This window comes from Kogia breviceps, chromosome 12 (genome assembly GCF_026419965.1).
Source record: "Kogia breviceps isolate mKogBre1 chromosome 12, mKogBre1 haplotype 1, whole genome shotgun sequence".
Taxonomy (NCBI): domain Eukaryota; kingdom Metazoa; phylum Chordata; class Mammalia; order Artiodactyla; family Physeteridae; genus Kogia; species Kogia breviceps.
Genome location: NC_081321.1, coordinates 52,010,311 through 52,033,915, shown reverse-complemented (window position 1 = coordinate 52,033,915; position 23,605 = coordinate 52,010,311). Strand labels below are relative to the sequence as shown.

Genomic DNA, 23,605 nt, shown 5'->3' with positions numbered 1-23,605 from the left:
AACTCTGTTATACTCCTTGTATCTCACTCTACACTTTAAGAACTGCAATAATATCACATGATTGAAGATATTATATGTAATGAGCCTAGCACTTCATAAGTACACGGTGTATTGGTGATCATCACCATTATTCTTTTATTCACTGAGTTGCTAGAAAGCACTGATGACCCTTGTGATTGATGAGAAGCTGACTCACTGACAACCCTAGACAAGACTTTAACCAGAAAAAGTCCAGAGACAGTTAAGTACCTCATTCCTACTCTTCCACAGACAATTATGATCTGAGGTCCATCAACTGGGCCTCAACTGATCACTCTTACTAAATATATAGTGAAATATGATCACCAATAATACTGTCAATATTTATGAAGTTCAATGCTACAAAGTGTTTTTAAAAGGGTCATTTTAAAGAGGGACAAAATACAAAAAAAATGAAGGATTATGAAAGTTTCCATTAATTTCACCTAAGTAGAGGTCAATATAAACAAGACTAGGGACTTCCTGGTGGCGCAGTGGTTAAGAATCCACCTGTCAATGCAGGGGACATGGGTTTGAGCCCTGGTCCGGAAAGATCCCACATGCCGTGGAGCAACTAAGCCTGTGCACCACAGCTACTGAGCCTGCACTCTAGAGCTCGTGAGCCACAACTACTGAGCCCATGTGCTGCAACTACTGAGACCTGCACGCCTAGAGCCTGTGCTCCGCAACAAGAGAAGCCACCGCAATGAGAAGCCCATGCACCGCAATGAAGAGTAGCCCCCGCTCGCCACAACTAGAGAGAAAGCCCAAGAGCAGCAACGAAGACCCAACGCAGTCAAAAAACAAAAACAAAACCCCAAGACTAATTTTTTAAGATAATCAAAACTTGGGGGCTTCCCTGGTAGTGCAGTGGTTGAGAGTCTGCCTGCTGATGCAGGGGACGCGGGTTCGTGCCCCGGTCTGGGAGGATCCCACATGTCGTGGAGCGGCTGGGCCCGTGAGCCATGGCTGCTGAGCCTGAGCGTCTGAAGCCTGTGCTCCGCAACAGGAGAGGCCACAGCAGTAAGAGGCCCGCGTACCGCAAAAAAAGAACAACCAAACTTGGAATATTAATTTGATGTAAGTAAACAAAATTAAAACTGATTTCTCCTCAATGCAAAATTCTTACCTCATTTTCAAAGTTATATTCTTCATCATAGGTTAATTTTTTCATAACGGCCAACATGATTGCCTAAAATTCAGAATAAAATACCTTTTGTCAGTCTCCTTTAATTTCATATAATTTGAAATTAAGCTATATTTCAAGGCAGACTGCAGATGTAGATTCTATTATTGGTTTAAAAGAAACAAAAAGAAGTCAATTACCTCTACATTAGCTTTTTGCTGATCAGAGAGCACTGTAAGCTGTCGAAAAGAAAGCAATCATTTATTAGATTTCCTAAAGTTACACTTGCTTTTCAGAATATTTTTCTGATAAGTTAAGATCTTTTCAAACATGCACACAACTCTTCTGGAGGGCAGTTTGACAGTACATTTTTATATTTGACATGTCCCTAACCTAAGATCTATCAATTTCACTTCTAGTAAGTAACTTGACATGTAGGCAAAGACATGTAGATGAATTTGATTTTAAAAGACACTTATAAATGTATTCAGCAAAGAAGCAGATTATAGAACAGCAAAGTACGATCTTTGTTTTAAAACAAGGCCAAAAAAGCCTAGAAATCCATTATGAGATACACAGTGGGACTATCAATAATGATACCAATTTTAACTTTCTTCATACCTTTCCACATTGCCTAAAATTTCTTAAAGTATGCATGCAGAAACATATTAGGTTTATAACAGAAGCTAAACTCAGTTTGGAAAAAAAATTATTTTAAGCTTGACTCAATTCAACTAATTCAATGTAAATATCAATAAAATAGGAATGGCTCTCACCTAATGTCATAGTGAGAAATCACTAATTCTTTAAAAGGCTACACACTATCAATATAATATGGGAGATTCATACCTTCTACATTTTAAGGTCTATTATTGGAAGCAACTCTCTAGGGGGAAACTTTTAATTGTAAAAAAAAATTGTTTATAAGAAATGATGCATATGTAATTAAAATAACGAACCATGGGGACTTCCCTGGTGGCACAGTGGTTAAGAATCCACCTGCCAATGAAGGGGACATGGGTGTGAACCCTGGTCTGGGAAGATCCCACATGCCGTGGAGCAACTAAGCCCGGGCGCCACAACTACTGAGCCTGTACTCTAGAGCCCGCGAGCCACAACTACTGAGCCCGCATGCTGCAACTACAGATGCCTGCATGCCTAGAGCCCGGGCTACACAACAAGAGAAGCCACCACAAAGAGAAGCCTGTGCACCGCAATGAAGAGTAGCCCCCGCTCGCCACAACAAGAGAAAGCCCACATGCAGCAATGAAGACCCAACACAGCCAAAAATAAATAAATAAAATTATTAAATTAAAAAAATAATAATGAACCACGTTTAACAAAATTTCTACTGTATTTAGAAATAAACAGAGGGGGCTTCCCTGGTGGTCCAGTGGTTAAGACTCTGCGCTTCCAATTCAGGGGGCACGGATTCAATCCCTGGCCAGGGAACTGAGACCCTACATGCCGCACAGCCAAAATAAATAAATAAATAAAAATAAACAGATTCATGGAGTTCCCTGGTGGTCTAGTGATTAGGATTTGGCGCTTTCACTGCCGGGGCCCAGGTTCAACCCCTGGTCGGGGAACTGACATCCCGTAAGCTGTGCAAAGCAGCCAAGATTTAAAAAAAGAAAAAGAAATAAACACAGATTCAAAATAAAAAAACAACCTAAACCTATAACTAATTCTGAAGCTTTTTAGTCTAGTGAATTTTAGAACCTTGCCATTTCTGCTTTCTGGCTAAGAAGTTTAAAGAAAAAAAAAAGATGAAAATACATTAATAATTAACAGTAAATGTCATTAGAGTGTAGAATTATGAGTATTTTCTTGTTTTCATTTTTTCTGTATTTTCCAATTCTCTATTGCTTTTCTATATTATCTACTGGACAAAAAGATTAAAATAAGGACTTACCTGTTTCAAAATATGAAGATAATCATAACAAAACCCAATAATGTTAGAAGAGATGTCATCATCCTCATGAATTAGGAGCTGCAACATCAGTGCCACTTTTGTTTCAATAGCTTGTAGAGCCTCTTGAGCATTCTTGATATCCCCATTCTTAATTAATTTAGTCCAGCTAACTATCAATGACTGTCCCATTCCATTTACCAGTTTAGAAAATCTGGCCAGGAAGTCAACATCTTCTTCCTACAAATGATCAATACAGACTTCAATTTAAAACCAACCACCTAAGAGGGAAAACTCTAAACTTAGGTATGGGTCAAGTGCCAATCATAGGAATCATTTTTATTTTTATTTTATTTATTTATTTTTTATTTTTGGCTGTGTTGGGTCTTCGTTGCTGTGCACCAGCTTTCTCTAGTTGCAGCGAGCCGGGGCTACTCTTCATTGCGGTGCGTGGGCTTCTCATTGCAGTGCTCTAGGCATGTAGGCTTCAGCAGTTGTGGCATGGGGGCTCAGTAGTTGTGGCTCATGGGCTCTAGAGCACAGGCTCAGTAGTTGTGGCGCACGGGCTTAGTTGCTCCACAGCATGTGGGATCTTCCCAGACCACGGCTCGAACCCATGTCCCCTGCATTGGCAGGCGGATTCTTAACCACTGCGCCACCAGGGAAGTCCCAGGAGTCATTTTTAAACTAACATTAGGCGCTAACAATTCTATCATTTTGACTGGGAAATCTTAAGAATTTGAATTCTTCTACTATTATTATCCACTAGTACTAACTCTTCAAAGCCACTATTTTAATGATTATAGTCATGTAGACATTGCCAACTTATAAAAGCTTAAAAAAAAGAGATCTGTGGTTTCAAAACCTTCTCTCTAAACTGCTGAATTTAGTAAATATGCTCTAATAAAGTTAATGCTGCCATACTATGCTACGTATAACAGTCCTTTCTGATACTATTTAATTTGAACCTCAACTGCACTACAAAGAGATAAAACTGCTATTATAATAACCTGCCTAAGGTCACATCAGCACTAATTCTAGAACTCAAAATTAGGTTATTTTCGGGCTTCCCTGGTGGCGCAGTGGTTGAGAGTCCGCTTGCCGATGCAGGGGACACGGGTTCGTGCCCCGGTCTGGGAGGATCCCATATGCCGCAGAGCGGCTGGGCCCGTGAGCCATGGCCTCTGGGCCTGCGTGTCCAGAGCCTGTGCTCCACAACGGGAGAGGCCACAACAGTGAGAGGCCCGTGTACCGCAAAAAAAAAAAAAAAAAATTAGGTTATTTCCATTAATTATCCTTATGATATTTCCTACAGAAAGAGATTTTTACCTTCACCATTTTAAATCTTTTACCAGGGACTAAATAAGACAATTATTAGCAGTGTAAGAAAACATTACTATTTGTCAGCTAGGAAAATACCAGAGGTGTTGTACTCCTGACATATCAACAATACAAAGACTTCTCAGTAATTCTTTAGGTAAAATTAAAAATAAAAACCTTCAAATTCAGTTTCTAAATTACTAATTTACCACACTCAGCCCTAATTCTGCTGAGGCTAAACTTTAACAGCTCAAATGAATGTGATGAAAATATAACATTTATAATTGAGTCTAATTTAGGTCAAAATGCATTGCCATGCTTCTTAAAGTGTGGTCCATGAACCAGCAGTATCACAGTATCACCTGAGAGTTTGTTAGAAATGCACAATTTTAAGTACCATCCCAGATCTTCAAGTTTAAGTGTGGTATAATCTATTGTTCAAGGCAAATGTACAGATAACATTATGGCTTTCTAGATACAATATTTCATTATTATAATGTCAAGGAAGTTTCCAGCATTTAAAAACAAAACAAAAAGAAAGAAAAAGAAAAGGAAAGCATATTTAAATTACTGCCTATCCTAATTTGTTCTAACATTTTCAAAACCTTATACATAAATTTACTGACCTGGTCAATGCTGAAAAACCCAGCAGACTGTAATACTTGACACAAAGATTCTACTAGTTTCATTTTATCAACAGGATCCATTCCTTTATTTACAATTTCAAATAAACAATCACATGCTTCTTCCCGTAGAACTTCTATTGACATATGTCCTAGCAGCATATTTATAAACCTGGTGGCAATGGTGAAATAAAATTGTTACAATGTTTTCAAATTCATGAGTTTTACATACTGTATTTTGCAGGTTTCTATTTTTAAAATATAGGTTAACTTACCTATCATTGGCTATAAGGGATAAGTCTATCCAAGAGACATAAGCCCCAACTACTTCAAGGCACTGACATGTTACTTCTGAATTAGTATACTGATAGTTTTGTAGGATTTGGTACCATGATTCCACCAAGTTTGGAATGCACTGTTCCCTCATGGTATCTTTTATGAGAGTATTCCTACGAGCCTCCTAAAAGAGAAAACAAAGCACCATATACACAATTAAAGGAGATTACCTCCCAAAATAATGTTTAACATCTGAATAATAGTTGCACACAGTAATTTCCTCACCACTAAACTTCCAGACTTGTTAACACATTCCCTGCCGCTGTTTCCTATTTATCTGCTCTAAAATCATAACCTGTGATTCTTTCTAATTCCTCCGTCCATTCTACTTATCTCCTCAGACATAATTTCTTATTAAACACAAACTATAAATAAACATTGCTTAGAAATCTTAAACCATGTGATAAAACTTATTTCTCAATATTATACAAATACTTAAAATTACTTAAGAGAATAGCAATTACTTAAATGTTACAAACATATTTGACATACAATGACCTCAAATTATCATATACATTTGAATTAAGCTATTTCTATTGTGTTATTTTTAAAAAAGGAGAAACTTATATTGGGTAATACAGAAATAGAGAAAGACTACGGTGATGGGCTATGTGTCTGAGAATACAGAAGAACCCAGCACTGATTCATAAGTAATACTTTTTTCTCACTCGGTGACTATAGAGCAGTAGTAAATATAGGCCACATTTGTCTACAGATTCATAAGAAAAAATCAGTTTGTGTATTTCTCTAGAGAAAGTTCTTGCCTGGTTAAAAAAAAATCTGAATACTCTAATTTCACCCTACACCTGGAAAGAAACTCGAAGTTTAAATTCCTTTGTAAAACAAAATTCAAAATGTTGAGTAAATTTATAAGTATTCTTAAATAAAGTTTTATCTCAAAAAAATAAAAAACCCTTCTTGATCCTTTTATTATATGCCCACCATCTCCTACAATATCTACATTAAAAACTTAAAATTAATAGGAAGTTACTTGCCTCTGATGTATGCACCACATCACGATCCACCAACTCTGAATCAATAGCCATGAGAATTCGGAGGTACAGATCTACTCCTCTTGGATTTAGGTCCACTACTGAGAGAATGTCAAAAAAAAACTTGGGCCATTTAGTGAGATATTCTGTAACAAAAAGCAAGGCGAAGACTTGGGCTGCTTTATTTCGTATAAAGGTCTTCTCTGGTTGGGGATTCAGCATCTGACAAACAAGAGAAATAGTTCATAAAATTAAATGTAAATGGAAAAGACTCAAATGTTGTTTTCCTATTTATCATTAATAGGCAAAACCCCACCAAACTTCACCAGGCTCTAGAAAAGCTGTGCAACAAATATGCTTGAGAATTACCAAAGTTCTGAGATGACTAGCCAGATGGAGAACAATCAAATGAACAAAGGTGCTAATGGTTATACCTCACTCTCATACTTTCAGAGAAAAGTTTCATGGGCAGAGCGTTAGTAGTTCCTATAATTTTTTCTAAGAAGAAAAAAAATTCAATGATTTTTTTTCTAGCTGCTTGCTCTTTAAGGAAAATAAACATCCTAGCTACACAACTGCTTTACTACATTAAGATTAGCTAAAATTAATGAAAAAGAATATAGTGAATAAAGAACTCTATTGGCTCCTAAAAGGGCTCTTTGTTAAGAGGCTGTCCAGGAGGGCTCACCTTAAGTGTGAACAGAAAAGCAGCTTTTGTCAAGCAGTTAAAAAAATATTACATTTTAAAACCAAAGTTTCCACTATGTGTCATGGACAGAATGACAGCTTCAATTATCAATATAATTTTAAGTTATTGCTAAGTTTTCATCTACCCGTGATCTTCGAAAACAGCACTTTCTAAAAGAGCTACATGATGAAATGGAGGATAAATGAGTGACATTTTTGAGGTGAAGCTGCAAACTCTTGCAAAAATAAAAATTTAAATATCTGGCAATTTGAGGTACTAAATGTAATTTTACCTGAGCTTGAAGCCAAGATATGAGTGTCTCCCTAATCAGTTGTTGTTGAACAGTAGTTAGTTCTGAATATCTGTTCAAAATAGAGAAGAAAAATAACAATGATAATGTTTAGTGTCTGTGGTTTTAAAAAAGTAACAGCCTCTTATAAATTTGAATGAGAAAATTTGTATATCACTCGACTATCTGAAATTCCCTAAAACAAACTGGTAATATCTCATCACTACTTTAAAGACAGGGGTGGGAGAGGCAGGTGGGGTATCAACACTGATCTTTGTTTTGTGGTCCAGCTCATGTTAAAACAAAATGGCAGCTACACAATTTTTCACACGAAAATACATCCATGGTCTCAGGTCTGTGGTTTACAGAATAAATCAGTAGCAAACTAAGGATCCCCAGAGCAGCAATTCACTATTTTTACTTATATTAGGCAGGGGTTCTAAATGCAAGTGCCCACACTGCCACTCAACTCTAACAGAGGGTCATCGTTCAGAGAAACAGGCCCAGTATTGCGAGATCTTCTAATTTTTTCCAGAAAAGCTGGAAATCTATTTTTTTCCTGTGAAATGACTGGATTTTTATATGTAACCAATGAACTCAGTATTTTTAAAACAATTTTTGGGATAAATCAAAATATATCTATGAGCTGGATATGACATATACCATCAATTTACAAGCTATGTTATGGTGTCCCCAAAGAGGGAAAAACTAATTTAAAAAAAAATGGCCTCTCAGGACTGCCCTGGTGGTGCAGTGGTTAACGGGTTCGATTCCTGGTCCAGGAAGATCCCACAAGTCACGGAGCAACTAAGCCCATACACAACTACTGAAGCCCGCATGCCTAGAGCCCGTGCTCTGCAACAAGAGAAGCCACCGCAATGAAAAACCCGGGCACCACAACGAAGAGTAGCCCCTGCTCGCTGCAACTAGAGAAAGCCTGAGTGCAGCAACAAAGACCCAACGTAGTCAAAAAGAAATTAATTAGTTAATTATTTTAAAAGTTTAAAAAAAAATGGCCTCTCCCCACAAATCTCAGGGAGAAAAACCTTACTTGTATTTAACTTGATGTTCTAGTACTTGAAAGCAGAAAAACTTAATGTGATCATCACTGAAAAAAAAAGAAAAAGAAAAATTAGATAAGCAGAATATGAATTAGGGAAAACAAATCAAAGGTAAAATAGTAATGAATAAACTACAGTTGAAAATTTTCTCAAACTAGACCTTTGGCTTATTGATCTCAAGTTTTACATTCACATCCATTTGTTTAAAAAGCTAAGAGAACTTTTTATGTTATATGATATTCAATGGAAATCTGGCAAGCGGAATAACCAAAAAAATTTAAGATGCACTTTAAGTACATACAGTGCTTTTGCAAACAGAAGGCATTCCTCCTAAATTCTAGATGTTAGGATTCCCAGAACTCCTACGTTTTACTATAGAAAGGCTAGATGTAAAATTACAAATGGTAGAACAGCCAGAGACTGAGTCAAACCAGAAATAGTCATCAAAATCATACTTAAAAGTTCTACTGCAGTCAAATCCAAGGCAAGCAGTCACTTGGACTGGCAGTCCAGCCCCAAAAATTCATACAGAAAACCAAGTTACCAATATATTGCCCTTATAAAAGGGGAGTAAAAACCAACACCCACCCATTATCCACTTCCAACTGTGTCTCTAGGGGTGACAGCAGAGCTGCAGTGAGCTAGCTACAAACTCTGACCAAGCCCCTTTAGTGAACAACAATCTGTTCATCTTAAAGACAGTTGGTCTGGGCCAGGCTTAGTCATGGAACAATTTTTCATATACAAAGCTAACTAGTCAATACAAGAATGGAGATGTTATCTTCATTTAGACTATATCAATTAACCAAAAAATAATAATAATTTCACACTTAAGAAAATGAAACTTAATTTTTAAAAGTTACATTTAATTTGCATCTATTCTAAGACCCTAGGGTTTCTAATCTTATCATGGATGGCACTGAAGCTTTAACTAATTATATGACTTAGATCTTCCACTCAAAATATAAACTATAGGGAGTCTTTAATTAAAAGCCAGCCCTTATTTACCCTAAGACATATAGATATTCTCAAAACCAACTTTCACTAAACTGGAGCACTTCCTTTCGGCTATAAAATGTACTGAGTGATACCCACAGCATGCCAAGAACTGTAGCTAGGAGTCATCACTGACCCCTATATACTTCTACTCCCACTAGTAGAGTTGTTTATTTACAACTAGTCAGCTGTGTTTCCCCAAGCCTCACTATGTGCATTGTACTTCTTTTGTACATAAGTAACTTAATCATTATATAAACTAATGAAATGAGTATGATGACAGTTTATATTTTCATAAAAATTAAGTTGAATGCTTTAGAAAGAGTTCATAGGAAGTCACATTGCAGGGGGGAAAACCTTGGACCTATGTGATGTGAGACATAACTTGGAGAGATAGGAACAAATATAAAAAGTTTAGAAATCTGTACTCACTGTTCCTCAATCCACTACAGGGACCCAAAGTGGAAATTACAGAGGACCAATTATGGGTGTGATCAACGTTGAGAATGATGAAGTGAATGTTAGTGGCATATATGCAAAGAAAAGTCCTTGGTCCAATATCAAAAGATTAGAAACTAAGTGTTTATATACTTTAAATTAAAATTAAAAATTAAGATATATATAATTTTTGATTACCTCCTTTATCAACTTTTTAGAAAACCAACTATGCCTCCCCATCATAAGAAGATAAGGAAGTTTCTATTGTATAGAAACTATATGCCACTTGGGATCTACTGCCAGGTACTCAGAATAAGGCAAAGGATATTTTAATGAGAAATCAATTCTGGAATGGCCAAATTATTAGTTTATTATTTTTCTCATTTCTACACTGAATAGTTTTCCAAAATATAAGTCATAAAATGTTTTTATGAAAACATTTTCCAAACAGGTAAATGTAACAATCCTGTCAAGTTCACAAAAATTTAAATTCTCCTACAAATCATGCAAATTTTGTTTTAATCACCTGTACGTCCTCTGTGCCAGAGCTTCTGCACACACCTGCCAGGCATCTGGGGAAATCTTTAACTGCTCAAAATAGGCCAGGGCCTGTAAGATTGCAAAGCAGAATATGCATTTGGAATAGTCAATCTCAATCCTCTGCCAATACTCAATAAAGTTTTCTGGAAGTAGCAAACTAACAACAAAAAGTGACTAAATAAAAAATAGCTAAACATTGAATTCAGGCTTCTAAGTATGTGCAACTTAGTGATCATTCCTAGGAAAAAGGTTAAGTAAAAAACAAATTCCATCAGTTGGATACTCCAACCTGTTTCTTTACAGGAAAGGAGACAACACAAAAATGCCCTGCAGATATCTATGAATTATTAGGAAGATCAAAGAGAAAACACTCAAGTGCTGTGTCAAGTGCTATACTACTGAGGTATATGCAATTATAAAATGGTATATAAACAATATTTTTCCTATTTAATAGCAAACATGCTATTGAAGAGGTGATTATAAAACATGAAACATACTCTGTATGTCATTCGATCTCTGTTTAACAGAAAAGGAGTTATTTAAAATCTTCAGGTAGGGCTTCCCTGGTGGCGCAGTGGTTGAGAGTCCGCCTGCCAATGCAGGGGACACGGGTTCGTGCCCTGGTCCGGGAAGATCCCACATGCCGCGGAGTGGCTGGGCCCGTGCACTATGGCCGCTGAGCCTGCGCAACCGGAGCCTGGGCTCCGCAACGGGAGAGGCCGCAACAGTGAGAGGCCCGTGTACCGCAAAAAAGAAAAAACAAACAAATAAAATCTTCAGCTATATCATGTAAGTTTCCTAAAAAGTGACATTAAAGTTGGAGTTCAACTGCTTGATATGAAGTTTGCAGAAGTACCAAATAATTGAAATGGTCAAAGTTTTAGGAAATGTTTCTCATCCCTGGATTCGCGAACTCTGGGGCCTGTTCTAAGAGGAAGTATACTCTAGAATGGATGCAGCACCAAGTCCATATGCTCTCTACCACTGTTGGGGAAATGGGAGTGACTTCAGCCACTCTTCCGTTAGTATGTTGCAACTGGAATCAATGACAGATGCAGGTTTCACATATGACAATGGACAAACAGTAATCTCACCAACTTGTAAAAAAATATCTCAGTCAGGAAAATAACACATAATCTCTAGAAACACTGCTAAGTGATTTTAAAGCAATTACATATTGATATAAACCCTGAAATTAGTTAGAAACAATATTAAGCCTTAGAGGAACCTAATTTCAATTAGCCAGTATATTTTTTTTAAATGTACTTTGTGCCCCATCCATGATGAAGGCAATTTTATTGGTCTTGCTCAACAATTTTCAAAATGAAACAGAATATCAGAGTGCACTGCACCTAGCAAGAATAACTATTATTTTGTGTAACATGTTTTAGTCATGTGTGTATATGTCATATATTCATGTGTGTCTATATTTATATATATACATACATACACACATGCATATATTGTCAAGATATAAAATTATTTTTTCCTTTCAGTTAGAGGTTAAAAATAATAAGCAGCAAAAATTCCACTGTATTTAGGTGATAGTTTCCTGTGTTATGTAACTGTATGAATGAGGGAATGGGTTTTCAGACGTGGTCTCAGTGGCTGCTCCCACTGACAGAGGACCAGATAAATGAACATGAGCAGATGAAGAAGATCACCAAATACTATCTTAAGTGTAAGTAACAGCTATCTTTAGAAATTAAAAATATAGGAACCCAAGCAGCTGCAAAATAATCTAGTTCAGGTGTCTTAACAATATCTATTCCATGAAACCTAGAGTTTCCTTTAGGAATACCTCAGGGGCCAGGGCAGGGGACAATGCTGAAGTCAGTTGTATACTGCATTACCACCTAATATTTCACTTACCAAAAGAGGTGGGGGAGGTGTGATTCAGCTGCTAGAATTGTCACTGACATACCATTTTCTTTAATAGCAAGTTTTAAACCAAAGACAGATATTCTATTTTTTTAAGTGATAATAATTTGAAAAATTTCAGTTTTAGCTAGTCTTTGCACCTGAATCCATGTGATACCAACATCAAAAAAAAAAACTGTGACAATGACAAACAAGTAAAAGCTTTTATCACCCAGTTCTCTCTTGTACCTTCTTTCTAATGCTCCACTGTCTCGAAGTGGCAACAGAGTCAGTTCAGCTACTTATTGCCCATGTAGAAAACAGAGAACTACAGACAGACAATTGGGAACCAGGTTTGGTAGTCATTTATTTTACTACGAAACTAAGTTCCCACTACTCCTGAATTCCAATATCAGGACTATCAGAACTCACTTTTCCTTAAGATTCCTTGTTTTTCATCCTAATTGTTACGCAGGTTGGCTTAATGGGATGTCAAATTAAGCCTACACCAGGATGCCTAACATATGCCTATGACTGATAGAACCCATTTTTATTGATTAAAAACCTAACTTCTATATTAAAACCATTGCCAGTGTACTAGTTTTACTTTTCTGAAAAAGAAAATCATGGCACATTAAAAAAAAAAAAACCTGTCGGATGGTGGAATTTAATTATAAAACAAAGAATTTCAAAAAAGGAATGTAAAAAATAACAGAGAAGTTTATTTAATAACTAAACAAATAGTCAAAGATTTTAGTTATAATAACTATGCAGTACCAAGCCAGACTAAAGGTACAGGTCTATGATGCTTCAATGTGACTAAGGGTTTGAAGGCAGGTAGCTTACACTCCCATGAAAAGAAATATTTGTCCATACACAGAAGACATAGACTTTTAATGACTTTTCATGTCCTAACCAGTTTGATAGGTATCTTGTAATTAGCTATTTAAATCTCAATTCTTGTTATTTACCTCCATCTGGAGGGCTGGTTACTTTTTTTAACAGCAGAGACATGCACATGATACTATGATGGAAACCCCTGGAAATTTTTTACTACTTAAAAATATCTCTGCTTAAAAGCAGAAAAATTGCTATTTTTTGTGAAATTGTTAAATTGCTATATTTTGTGAAATTGTTAACCTCGTTTAGCTCATTTATAAAATATATTCTTTGCTATGAGTAGAAAGAAAATGACTCTCCATCCACTTACCTTATACTTCAAACCACCCATGCATCTTTAAAAAATTTAATTATAGGCTTGTTCTTTAGATTCTTCTATCACTCAGCCATAGTCATGATTACAGGTGTAGGCTAGATTGTGTAGGCTAAATTATGTTTAATTGTTTATATTTACCCAAATATCCCAGCACCTCATAATGGATTCTTTGTCATGTGATCATTTTACATAACCTGATGGCATATCATAACTGCTTACTTACATGTCTAAATAACAAGGATGTTAACTATCAATAACATGAGGGTTAAGCAACTTGTTTAGACCAAACCAAGCAATGGGAAAACATAATATGTACACCGGTTACTATGGAAAGTCCCTTGAACAATCCTTTGCATTACAACTTTTAAATAATTAGAAATAGTGATGTGACATAAAGACCTGCCTTGAATTACATGAGATTTTAATACTTTTAAGCCAACTAAAGAGAAAATAAATCACAATCACTCACTGTTTCTGTATTCAGAATATAGTCAAATACCTCAAATTTGTTTCTCTATTCATTTCCACCCAAATTAAACCTTTATCAGATGTATATTTTTGATTCAAGTTCTCTAATGCAAATCTTTCCATAACATGCTTTAAAAAATGATTAAGCCAACTTAACTTACTTACCCTTTGTCTGAAGTCTGAATCAGCATTTGGATTTAGCCCTAAAAGAGCCTGTTCATCCATCCCTGCTGCTATACTTGGAGTTTTCTGATTACAATAGGCGTGCCCTCTGATCCCACAGAAGAATCCACAAACATCTGCACACACACACACACAAAGTTGAAAGAAAACAATACTTGATAAACAAAATAGATGCTTATCCAGAATATCATAACAAGCAGTAACATTATGCAAAGAAGTTTAAGAGTTAAAAGAACGAACTTCTTTTGAACCTATCCAAATTACAACTAAAGGAGCCTACGTCTCAGAAGATTGGGTCTGCTAAATACTCCGCCAATGTGTAATTTCTAAAAACCTAAGGTATGCCATTAAGATTCTCAAATGCTTTTCTTCAAGATCAGTAAAGTACAGAAAGTAATTCTTTTTCTTGAAATAGAAGTATCTAATTTATGTTATCACCATCTCCAGTAAAGTGCAATTGTGCAACTATATTAAGTTTAAAAAAAGACAAATCCAGATCATCTTATTATACTAATTATAATACTTGCTTACTGCCATTTATCAATATCACAATCCCTTAAAAAAATTAGAATGGCTGACTAAATACGGATCTCAGAGTGCCTTTCTGGAGAGTCTACCAAGTACTTCAGGAGAAGTCAAATGAAAAAGCAGCTAAAGAGTGAAAAACAAGCCATTTAGCTTTTGAAAAATGGGCTAGCTCTGCCTTTTACAGATCTCTGCTCTTGCCAGCCCAATTCCAGAAATGTATTTCAAAAACTGTTTTCTAACAGTAGCTATAAAAATTGACAACATTGATTTTTCTTACTTAAGAACTTTTTTTAGTCTCTGGAAAATACTGCATTTTTTCACAATATAGGGTCTAACATTCTCAAGTAAGAACATGAGCAGCCCCAAAGGCAACTTAGTTTCTGATAAAATGTATATTTACTTGCAGAAACAAAGAACAAACTCTGAGATAGGGAGACAAGGTCTTACTACTCCTATTAAAAGGCTGTAAGGCTTAAAAAAAAATTATCATAACCAATTAGACCATAACTGATCTAACCAAAGAGAAGATCAGAGCCTAAAGGGGTCAAGAACCTAAATGGGGGATGTGGTGTGGAAGGGGTCACAGTCTTTTGGGAATGGTAAGACCAGGATCAGATCCAGGTTAGAAGACTCCTACTCCAACATGCTTTTGTCTCCCCAGCTCTGCCTGAATCAAATGATAAATCAGGATATGTGCTAAGAGCCTTGGAGAAGAAAGCTTGACCCCTTCTCGTACGGTTACCATCATACTTGCAGACTACACAGAGGCAGTGTAACTCCCCACTGCCCTCAGGATTAAGATCCAAACACTTTTCAACGATTCCTCACCATTCTGCTCCCTAACCCAGCAAGGCCAGTGGTATTCTGCCTTTTATCTTCTTTGGACACATTGCTCTTTCCTTGTTACTTAGTTAACCTCTGCTTGTTCTTCAGAATTCACCTTAGAGGTCACCTCTTTCAAAAACGCTTCTTTGTCCCCTATTGTTCAACTCTCCCAAACTGGATTAGATGCCCCACCTAAATGCTGATACATTGTTACTGTCTGCTTACTACTTTTCTCTCATTAACCTTCAAGGGAAGGAGGGGCTGTCTGAGTATTTGTCACTGTGTCCCTAGGACATAATATAACATACATTTTGGATTTGGAAAGACCTGTATTGGTACTCTGATCTTGTCATCTTCAAACTAGGGCCACAAAGACAACTAACAAACCTGAGAGAGAGAGTCCTTTCTATGAAATGGGAAAAAGAGCATCTGACTCAAAGTTGTAAAGACTTCAATAAGATAAGGTATGTAAAGCATGCCTGGCACCTAGTGGGTCCTCAATAGGTTATCTATCATTCAGAGCTAGGCACATGGGGGAATAGGAACTACTTGGAGCAATCTAGATTTCTTATACTAGTAAACTGGCATTTTGAACAGATGGAAAACCAAAAAGGTACTGCTGAAAATTTGATGACAATTCCCCTGAAAAATGCACACACGGAGGGCTTCCCTGGTGGCGCAGTGGTTGAGAGTCCGCCTGCCGATGCAGGGGACACAGGTTCGACCCCTGGTCTGGGAAGCTCCCACATGCAGTGGAGCGGCTGGGCCCGTGAGCCATGGCCGCTGAGCCTGCGCGTCCGGAGCCTGTGCTCCGCAACGGGAGAGGCCACAACATCGAGAGGCCCGCGCACCGCAAAAAACACACAAAAAAACAAAAACAAAAAACACACACAGAAAGAAAAGACAATCTGAATTTCTATGAATCCCAGATTAAGTCCTATAAAAGATTCCTTGAATTTGGCATGGCCTTGGGGAAAATTGCGTAAACTTGGTCACTTTGATTCTACCAAGGGAAACAGCAAGTGGTCCTAAGAAAAAACATCGCAAACAAAACAACTTAAGGAAACAAAACTTGTTACAGTTGTCAGTACAGAAAGAATCCCCCACGGAGAAGGCATTTGGATAATAATCAACATGCAATGGTAAATTACTTACATGTATGCAAAAACCTGAAAAGTTACAACCTGTGCAAAAAGGTGACAATTTTCCCAGTAAAAGGTTGTGCATAATGTTCTAACACCGCATAGCGGTGCAGGCTTAAACATTTGTTACAATGTGATAAACACTTCAATTACGCATCTAGCAAATGTTCTGGGGGAAGGCGAGCAACATAATTGAAATATCAAGCCCTAACTCTCCCATGTATAGCCATTAAATGAAGAATCAGAACAATCTGGAAAAATTCCTCTATACCTACTGAAGACTGTTCAAAGACCAGGACTGAATCTTTCCAGCCTTTTAACACCACTCTGACAAGTCGCTTTAATAAAACGTAACTTCCCTCAGTAACAACTAGCACTTTCAAACAGTGCTAGTTGTTACAATTAGCACTTTCAAAAAGGTACTCCTTTTTTCGGGTTACAGGGAAACATCACGCTTCTCTACTCCTGCAGAATTGTGAGGAAGGGAAAAGCAAAAATGGCGTGCCGTGCTGGCAAATTACTACACAGAAATAATACTTTTTTCTTTTTTGTCCTGGGACAGGGGTCGGGGGTGGGGTGGGAGGAATCAAGTTTGAGGTCTCTGCAGCTGAACTGGTGGAACACGCTACAAGTATTACAAACGAGCTCGGCCACTTTTACTATATCGGGGGCCACAGGCAATGGGGGCCCTCCTCGGCCGGCCTTGCTCCCTTCCTTCCCCCGGATCCCTCCCCTAAAGGGAGCCTCGTGGCAACTCGGGTGATGAAACACGCGGCAACGAGCGGCCACGCACTGGGGACGCGCTCAGCCTCGGCGGCCGCAGCTTGTACCCACCCCCACCCAGTCCGCCCAGCCTCTGGGAGCATCGCCATGGAGGGCCCGACCCGCACCACTCCCCGACATGGGGGATCCCCGGGCCAGTCCTCCCGGCCAACTTCCCCGCAGCCTCGCGTGGACCAAGTCGGGTCCGAGTCCCGCCCCGAGCCCCTAGTCACCTTCCCTATCACTCCATCCCGCCTCCCTGCCTGCACTCCCAAGTGCCGGTCAGCAGAGCGGAGCGGCGCCGCAAGCAGGGAGCGGGGAGAGCGGCCCTCGCCCTTGTCACCGTCGTCCTCCGCCACGGCCGCAGCGCTAACCCCGGAGACAGAGCTGGCCGGGGCCGCGCGCCTCTCGCCGCTCCGCGTCCCCTGGCGCCTTCTATTGCGTGGCGCCGGGCAGGCAAGCTAGCAAGCTAGCGGGCGGGGTCGGCGCCCCAGGAAGGGAAAGAGCGCGATGGCCAGCTAACGCTGCCGCCGCCGTCGCCGCTGAGTCAGCGCGAAGCGCGCACCCCGCGTCGGCGCCGCGCGGACCAAAGCCAGCAGCCTCATGGAGAGTGAGGACTACGGCCCGCGAACCCGGACCGAGAGCCTACAACTCCCAGTATGCAATGTGCAGGCGACACTTCCGGGCGATGGGGCGCACGCGCTCGCCGGGAGCTGGCCAGGAGGCGTGGTCGCCGGGGTCTCCGGTGCATGCTGGGATGGGGGTTTGTAGGAATGTCTCCCAGCTGTTGAGTCCCCTTTCTGTTTCTGCGCCGGGACAGAGACCCAGGGTTGGGTTAGCTTAACACGTTCCATAAAGGCTTAGGTAGGTAGTTGGCAGGAGTTATGAAGCCCCGGAGAGCCTCACGACGTGGTCCAAACCACGTGTGAGTCAGTTGTTTAATTATTCTCTTTTGTGGTCCCACGTGTTGCCCCGCGTGAGGATCCTTCGAGGAGCGCTGAAAATTTTTAATTTCCACTTTAAACGTCCCAGTATTCTTGTCATTCGTGAAAAGAAGGAGCGCTTTCTTAGGAAGTCCTACTCGTAGGTTCCTTCTATGATACTGTTAACTTCGTTTATTCATTCACCGATTAGTTTATTAATACTGAGTAGAGGTAGTGTAAGCACAAGCTGCGTAGATTTGGTTCCCAGCTCGCCCCACTCCCGTCACCTACCATCCCACTCACTAGTTGTTAACCTCAGTTTCAGGCGCATTACATAATCTATCTGTACTTAAGTTTACTCATCAGTGAAACGGTGGATGATAATCGTATTGACCTCAAAGTGTTGTTGGCAGGATTAAATTAATACATGTGTTTGGCATACAGTAAGTGCTCGTTATTTAGGTTTCATTGTTGATTGTTAAGTATGCACTGAATACAGACTAGGTTGCCCTCACTGGAACTACAGTGAAAAACAAAACTTGGGAGAGGGGAATGGGAGGAAAAGTAGAATAAAATTAATGTAACCGGGCTTCCCTGGTGGCGCAGTGGTTGAGAGTACGCCTGCGGATGCAGGGGACACGGGTTCGTGCCCTGGTCCGGGAGGATCCCACGTGCCGCGGAGCGGCTGGGCGCGTGAGCCATGGCCGCTGAGTCTGCACGTCCGGAGCCTGTGCTCCGCGACGGGAGAGACCACAACGGTGAGAGGCCCGCGTTCCGCAAAAAAAAAAAAAAAAAAAAAAAAAAAAAAAAAAAAAAAATCAATGTAACCATTTAACAGCTACATTTATTTAGTGACCGGCCATGTGCAAGACACTGCACCAGGCATTTCATATATAAAGTATCTCAAATCACTTTTGCATCACGCTTGTAACTTACTCGTTTAAAATGCCAGGCTAGGATTCCTGTCCTATTACAGTGTATCCCCAGCGTCTAGTATCATGCCAGCCTGTAGTTACAACTCAATAAGTGAACAATATGGAGGCCTAATGCTAATCGTGGTCTAATTGGCTCCAAAGTCTGTAATATGTTCAGTGTATTCCACTGTATCATCCTAAAGAACCTCAAAATACAGTCTATTTTATTGTTACCGTCTATATTTGCCTTTTTCATTTGTAAATTCATTTTGTGGATACTTCATATGGGGAAGTTTATCTATAGCTTATCTAGTATCTATAGCTTATCTACAGTTTATCTAATAACACTGGCCCTTTATGGTAGTTCAAATACCTAGGATTGTAAAAATCTCTGAATTTTGTAAATTTATGTTGTTTCGTAACAAATAAGGAAACAACTTGGAATCTACCTGAAGAGGATCTGAGAGGGATATTAAATTTGACCATTCCGTATTCTGGTTCCCCCATCCATAAACGGATGGATAGTTTCCCATCTCAGACTAATATAAAATGCCAGTTATCAAAATGTTGACAGAGCTGTGATTATTTTAACTTAAAGCATGTGTGCTTGCACATGGCAATGCTTTTATGTACTAACTGTCAACATTTTAGAGCATTTATTATGTGCCAGAAACAGTCCTGAATGTTCAGATGTTAATCCTCACAACAAGGTACTATCATTATGCCCATTTTATAGATGAGGAAACGGCAGTGCATAAAAGTTAAGTAGCAGAACTGGGATTCAAACGCGCATAGTCTGACCCTAGAGTCTTGTGCTTCTAACTCCTGTCTCTCAAATGAAGGTCCACTAAACGGTGATGACGCTGTAGAACTATTGTACTAAGTCAGTTTTTCTTCCTATAAATATGGTGAGGCACCTCTCTTATAACAATAAAACATTGTTCCTGTCCCATATTTCCCTTTTTTTTCAATTGCCAGAGTACTTGAAAGAATTAGGATAGATAACATTTATATATTTCATTATGGTTTACAATATGTTTCCATATAACTTTTCTAATTTGTTCCCTCTTAACCTTGTAGGGATGGAGCAGATATCATCATCATCATCATCATCACCATGATCATCATCATTTTTAATTTACAGAAAAGGAAACAGGGGCTTCCTTGGTGGCACAGTGGTTAAGAATCCGTCTGCCAATGCAGGGGACATGGGTTCGAGCCCTGGTCTGGGAAGATCCCACATGCCGCAGAGCAACTAAGCCCGTGCACCACAACTACTTAGCCTGTGCTCTAGAGCCAATGAGCATCAACTACTGAAGCCTGTGCACCTAGAGCCCGTGCTCCGCAACAAGAGAAGCCACCGCAATGAGAAGCCCGCACACCACAACAAAGAGTAGCCCCCACTCGCTGCAACTAGAGAAAGCCCACGTGCAGCAATGAAGACCCAATGCAGCCAAAAATAAATAAATAAATAAAACAGGTGGATCTATTTTAAGTAACTTATACTAAGCCACATAGCTAGTAAATGGTGGGCTAGAACCCTAGATTCTTGATTCTAGATTTCCTGTCTTCAGGACACCATATATGTTGCCTACACTTAATCTTCAAGTCTCTCACTTATTGTAATCTGTTTTCTGTTCCCAAATCACTCTAGTAAAACTCTTACAAATGATCCAACCCTGTGACCATTTTTATTAATTTATTTCAACTTTTCTGTTGACTATTGCCTTCCTCCTTGAAATTCTCTCCTCTCTTGACTCTGACCCTGTGTTATCCTCAAAATCCTTTTATTTTTTTGGATGACTACTCTGTCTTCACTGCACTCCTACTTTTGTTCTCTTTACCATGTCTTCCCCAAGGCTGCCTTCTTAGCCATCTGGCTTTCTGTTTCCTGCACTTGCTCTCAGTAATTATTTCCATGGCTTCAACACTCATTTCTATGAAGATGATCTCCCATTCTCTACTTCTGGTTCTAAGATTCTGTACTCCTGTGTTACAAGACACCTGCACATCTCACCAGCATGTCAACTCTTAACGTGTCCAGAACCGAAGTCATGATCTTACCCACAAAATACATCTCCCTCCTGATGTGGCTGTTTCCGCCAAGGCATTCAACTCAACATAACTCAGTGCTCTTAGGGTCAGTTTGTTGCTTTCACGTTCAGTGATCCAGTTCAGTTTCAGCATAGTGCTGTCAGATCTATCTTTTCTGTTCCTTTCCTTATTTCCTCTACCTTACATTAGGCTTTCAAAGCTTCTCTCATGGACTTACTGAAGGAAACTTACCCATTACTTGAAAGTTATCTTTAGGTTGTGAGACTGCAGGTGATTTTTGTTATCTTCCTTGTACCTTTTTGGTTTTTTTAAAAAAATTCTCCACAGTGAACATGTAGTCCATTCATTATTTAAAAATAAACTTAAAAAAAACCGACTATAATAAAAGGAAAAAACAGTTTCATTCACTCTTTGAGAATTTATTGGATACTACCTCCCTCATGAAGTGTTTCCACATTTCTACAACCAGGCTTGTTTGATCATTTCTTTGATGTTGTGCTTTTTATCATACCTCTCATGTCATTAATATATTTTAATATATTTTTGTTTTGTATTAAATTTGTGTGGTTGTCTTACTCACCTATTAGTCAATTCTTGAAGACTGAAAATAAGTTTTATCCTGATTCTGTTTATGGGTAATAATTTCTCTGTAAATATCTGTGAAATGTGTTGAATTGAACCCGAATAATATAATATGAGCTGATAACCACTGAGTTCTGTGTCAGATTCTCTTATTTGTCTCAAAGCTTATTAAGCCTAGTGTCATTGTCACCAAAAGCTCATTCATGATGGGCTTCCTGGCCGAGAAAGAAGTTGGAAAATAGGTCAGGTGAGCTGTCTTTATTGGGTTCTAGTCTAATCATTGGTTTCTTTTAGAGTAAGTGGGTGTGAAGCAGGAAGCCTGAGGCAGAACAGAGCACTGGGGCATTATTTAGTAAAAGAAAAAGTTGTTTGTTTTAATCCAAAGCATTTGCGTGTTTCCTTAGACTTTATCATAATGATACTCTTCTCTATATGTCAGTTGACTGCTAATGTTGTAGATATTTAAATGGTCAGTATCCATTAATACTAAGTAGAAATACCAAGGGATTCCTAATTCAGACACCTTTAAAAGTGCAGGTTCTATTTACCTACTACAGGCTTCAAGTATCTCTCTATACATACTATCTTTAGTTTCCCGCTGGGAGATGGGAACACTTGGGATCCCTAGACCCACTGAAGGGTACTTCTAGTTTGAAATCCTTACAGGATTCTTATGACCTATGGCCCACTGCTCATTTCTCCACCAAAAATGCAACTAAAAAAAAAAGGTAAAAATGCCATTCTTTTGTTTGTATATTTGTGCATGTAGATTAGATTTTGTCTTGAGCCTTAATCTAAAGTTTAAAAAGTTAGGCTAGCACCCAACAAGGAAGAATTTAATATTACTACTTTGTATATGGGGAACTAAATGACCATATATGTACCAGGAAATCACATACTTGTTCAATTTATTTTAAAAACACTTACACATTGTTCACTCTGTTCCAGGTACCTGTTCCAAGTACTTAGAAACATTGCTAATCCTCATAACTCTATGGGGTTGGTACTATTACCCCATTTCACAGATCAGGAAACTGGGGCACTGAGCAATTAAGGTAAGTTGTCCAGGAACTCCCTGGCAGTCCAGTGGTTAAGATTCCATACTCTCCCTGCCAAAGGCCCAGGTTGGATCCCTGGTTGGGGAACTAGGATCCTGCATGCCGTGCAGTGTGGCCAAATAAATAAAGTTGTACAAGGTAATTTTTTAAACTACTGAGTGAGACCTGGAATTTGAACCAGGTCATCTAGCTCTGCAGACCTATGCTCAACACTACTGTCCTTTCATCCTTGGACCTAAGGCCATTCTGTTCTTCTGGTTAAGGAGAGTGCCTTTGGGGATTAGTTCCAGGTAAGTAATGTTCCATTCCTTTTGATAGTTTTATCAAGAAACATCTCTCAAGTGCTTGATTGCACAGGATCTGTATCAAAGGCTTCCTGAGTTTGGATGGATTTAGAAGATAACGAGTAAATGCTTATGTAGGGTGTATTTATGTTAACTATCCTCATAAAGCTTACTCAGAGATACGGGAATATGAATGCTTTACATGTCTGTAGTGCTTTTAGAATTCATAAGTCATTGCCTTTGCTCCTCACATCAGCTCTTTGGTTAGCAGGGCATAAATTAGTACTAGTTTCTTTCTTTTTTTTTTTTTCCGGTGCGCGGGCCTCTCGCTGTTGCGGCCTCTCCCGTTGCGGAGCACAGGCTCCGGACGCGCAGGCTCAGCAGCCATGGCTCACGGGCCCAGCCACTCCGCGGCATGTGGGATCTTCCGGACCAGGGGACAAACCCGTGTACCCTGCATCGCCAG

At 39.1% G+C, this 23,605-nt stretch overlaps 1 protein-coding gene and 1 long non-coding RNA gene across 4 annotated transcripts in view; one reads left to right on the top strand and one right to left on the bottom strand.

Moving 5' to 3' along the window:
* Positions 1-23,605, bottom strand: part of XPOT (exportin for tRNA) — a 154,353-nt gene that overhangs the window by 21,441 nt on the left and 109,307 nt on the right. The window contains exons 1-11 of one of the 3 annotated variants that reach the window (XM_059080333.2): positions 17,557-17,976; positions 14,049-14,182; positions 10,326-10,408; positions 8,356-8,412; positions 7,308-7,377; positions 6,331-6,549; positions 5,275-5,459; positions 5,003-5,171; positions 3,060-3,296; positions 1,345-1,383; positions 1,148-1,210 (exon numbers count right to left, since the gene is read on the bottom strand). In XM_059080333.2, the coding sequence (XP_058936316.1) occupies positions 1,148-1,210; positions 1,345-1,383; positions 3,060-3,296; positions 5,003-5,171; positions 5,275-5,459; positions 6,331-6,549; positions 7,308-7,377; positions 8,356-8,412; positions 10,326-10,408; positions 14,049-14,108 (1,182 nt within the window). In that variant the 5' untranslated portion in view covers positions 14,109-14,182; positions 17,557-17,976. Of the gene's footprint in view, positions 1-1,147; positions 1,211-1,344; positions 1,384-3,059; positions 3,297-5,002; positions 5,172-5,274; positions 5,460-6,330; positions 6,550-7,307; positions 7,378-8,355; positions 8,413-10,325; positions 10,409-14,048; positions 14,183-16,574; positions 17,401-17,556; positions 17,977-23,605 lie in introns of those variants that run through there. The other 2 variants (XM_067009685.1, XM_067009686.1) reach the window with 2 other exon arrangements.
* On the top strand, positions 18,090-20,886 carry LOC136792209 (uncharacterized). The gene is made up of 3 exons (XR_010835675.1): positions 18,090-18,248; positions 18,853-19,004; positions 20,241-20,886. It is a non-coding gene; the product is annotated as an uncharacterized lncRNA (long non-coding RNA).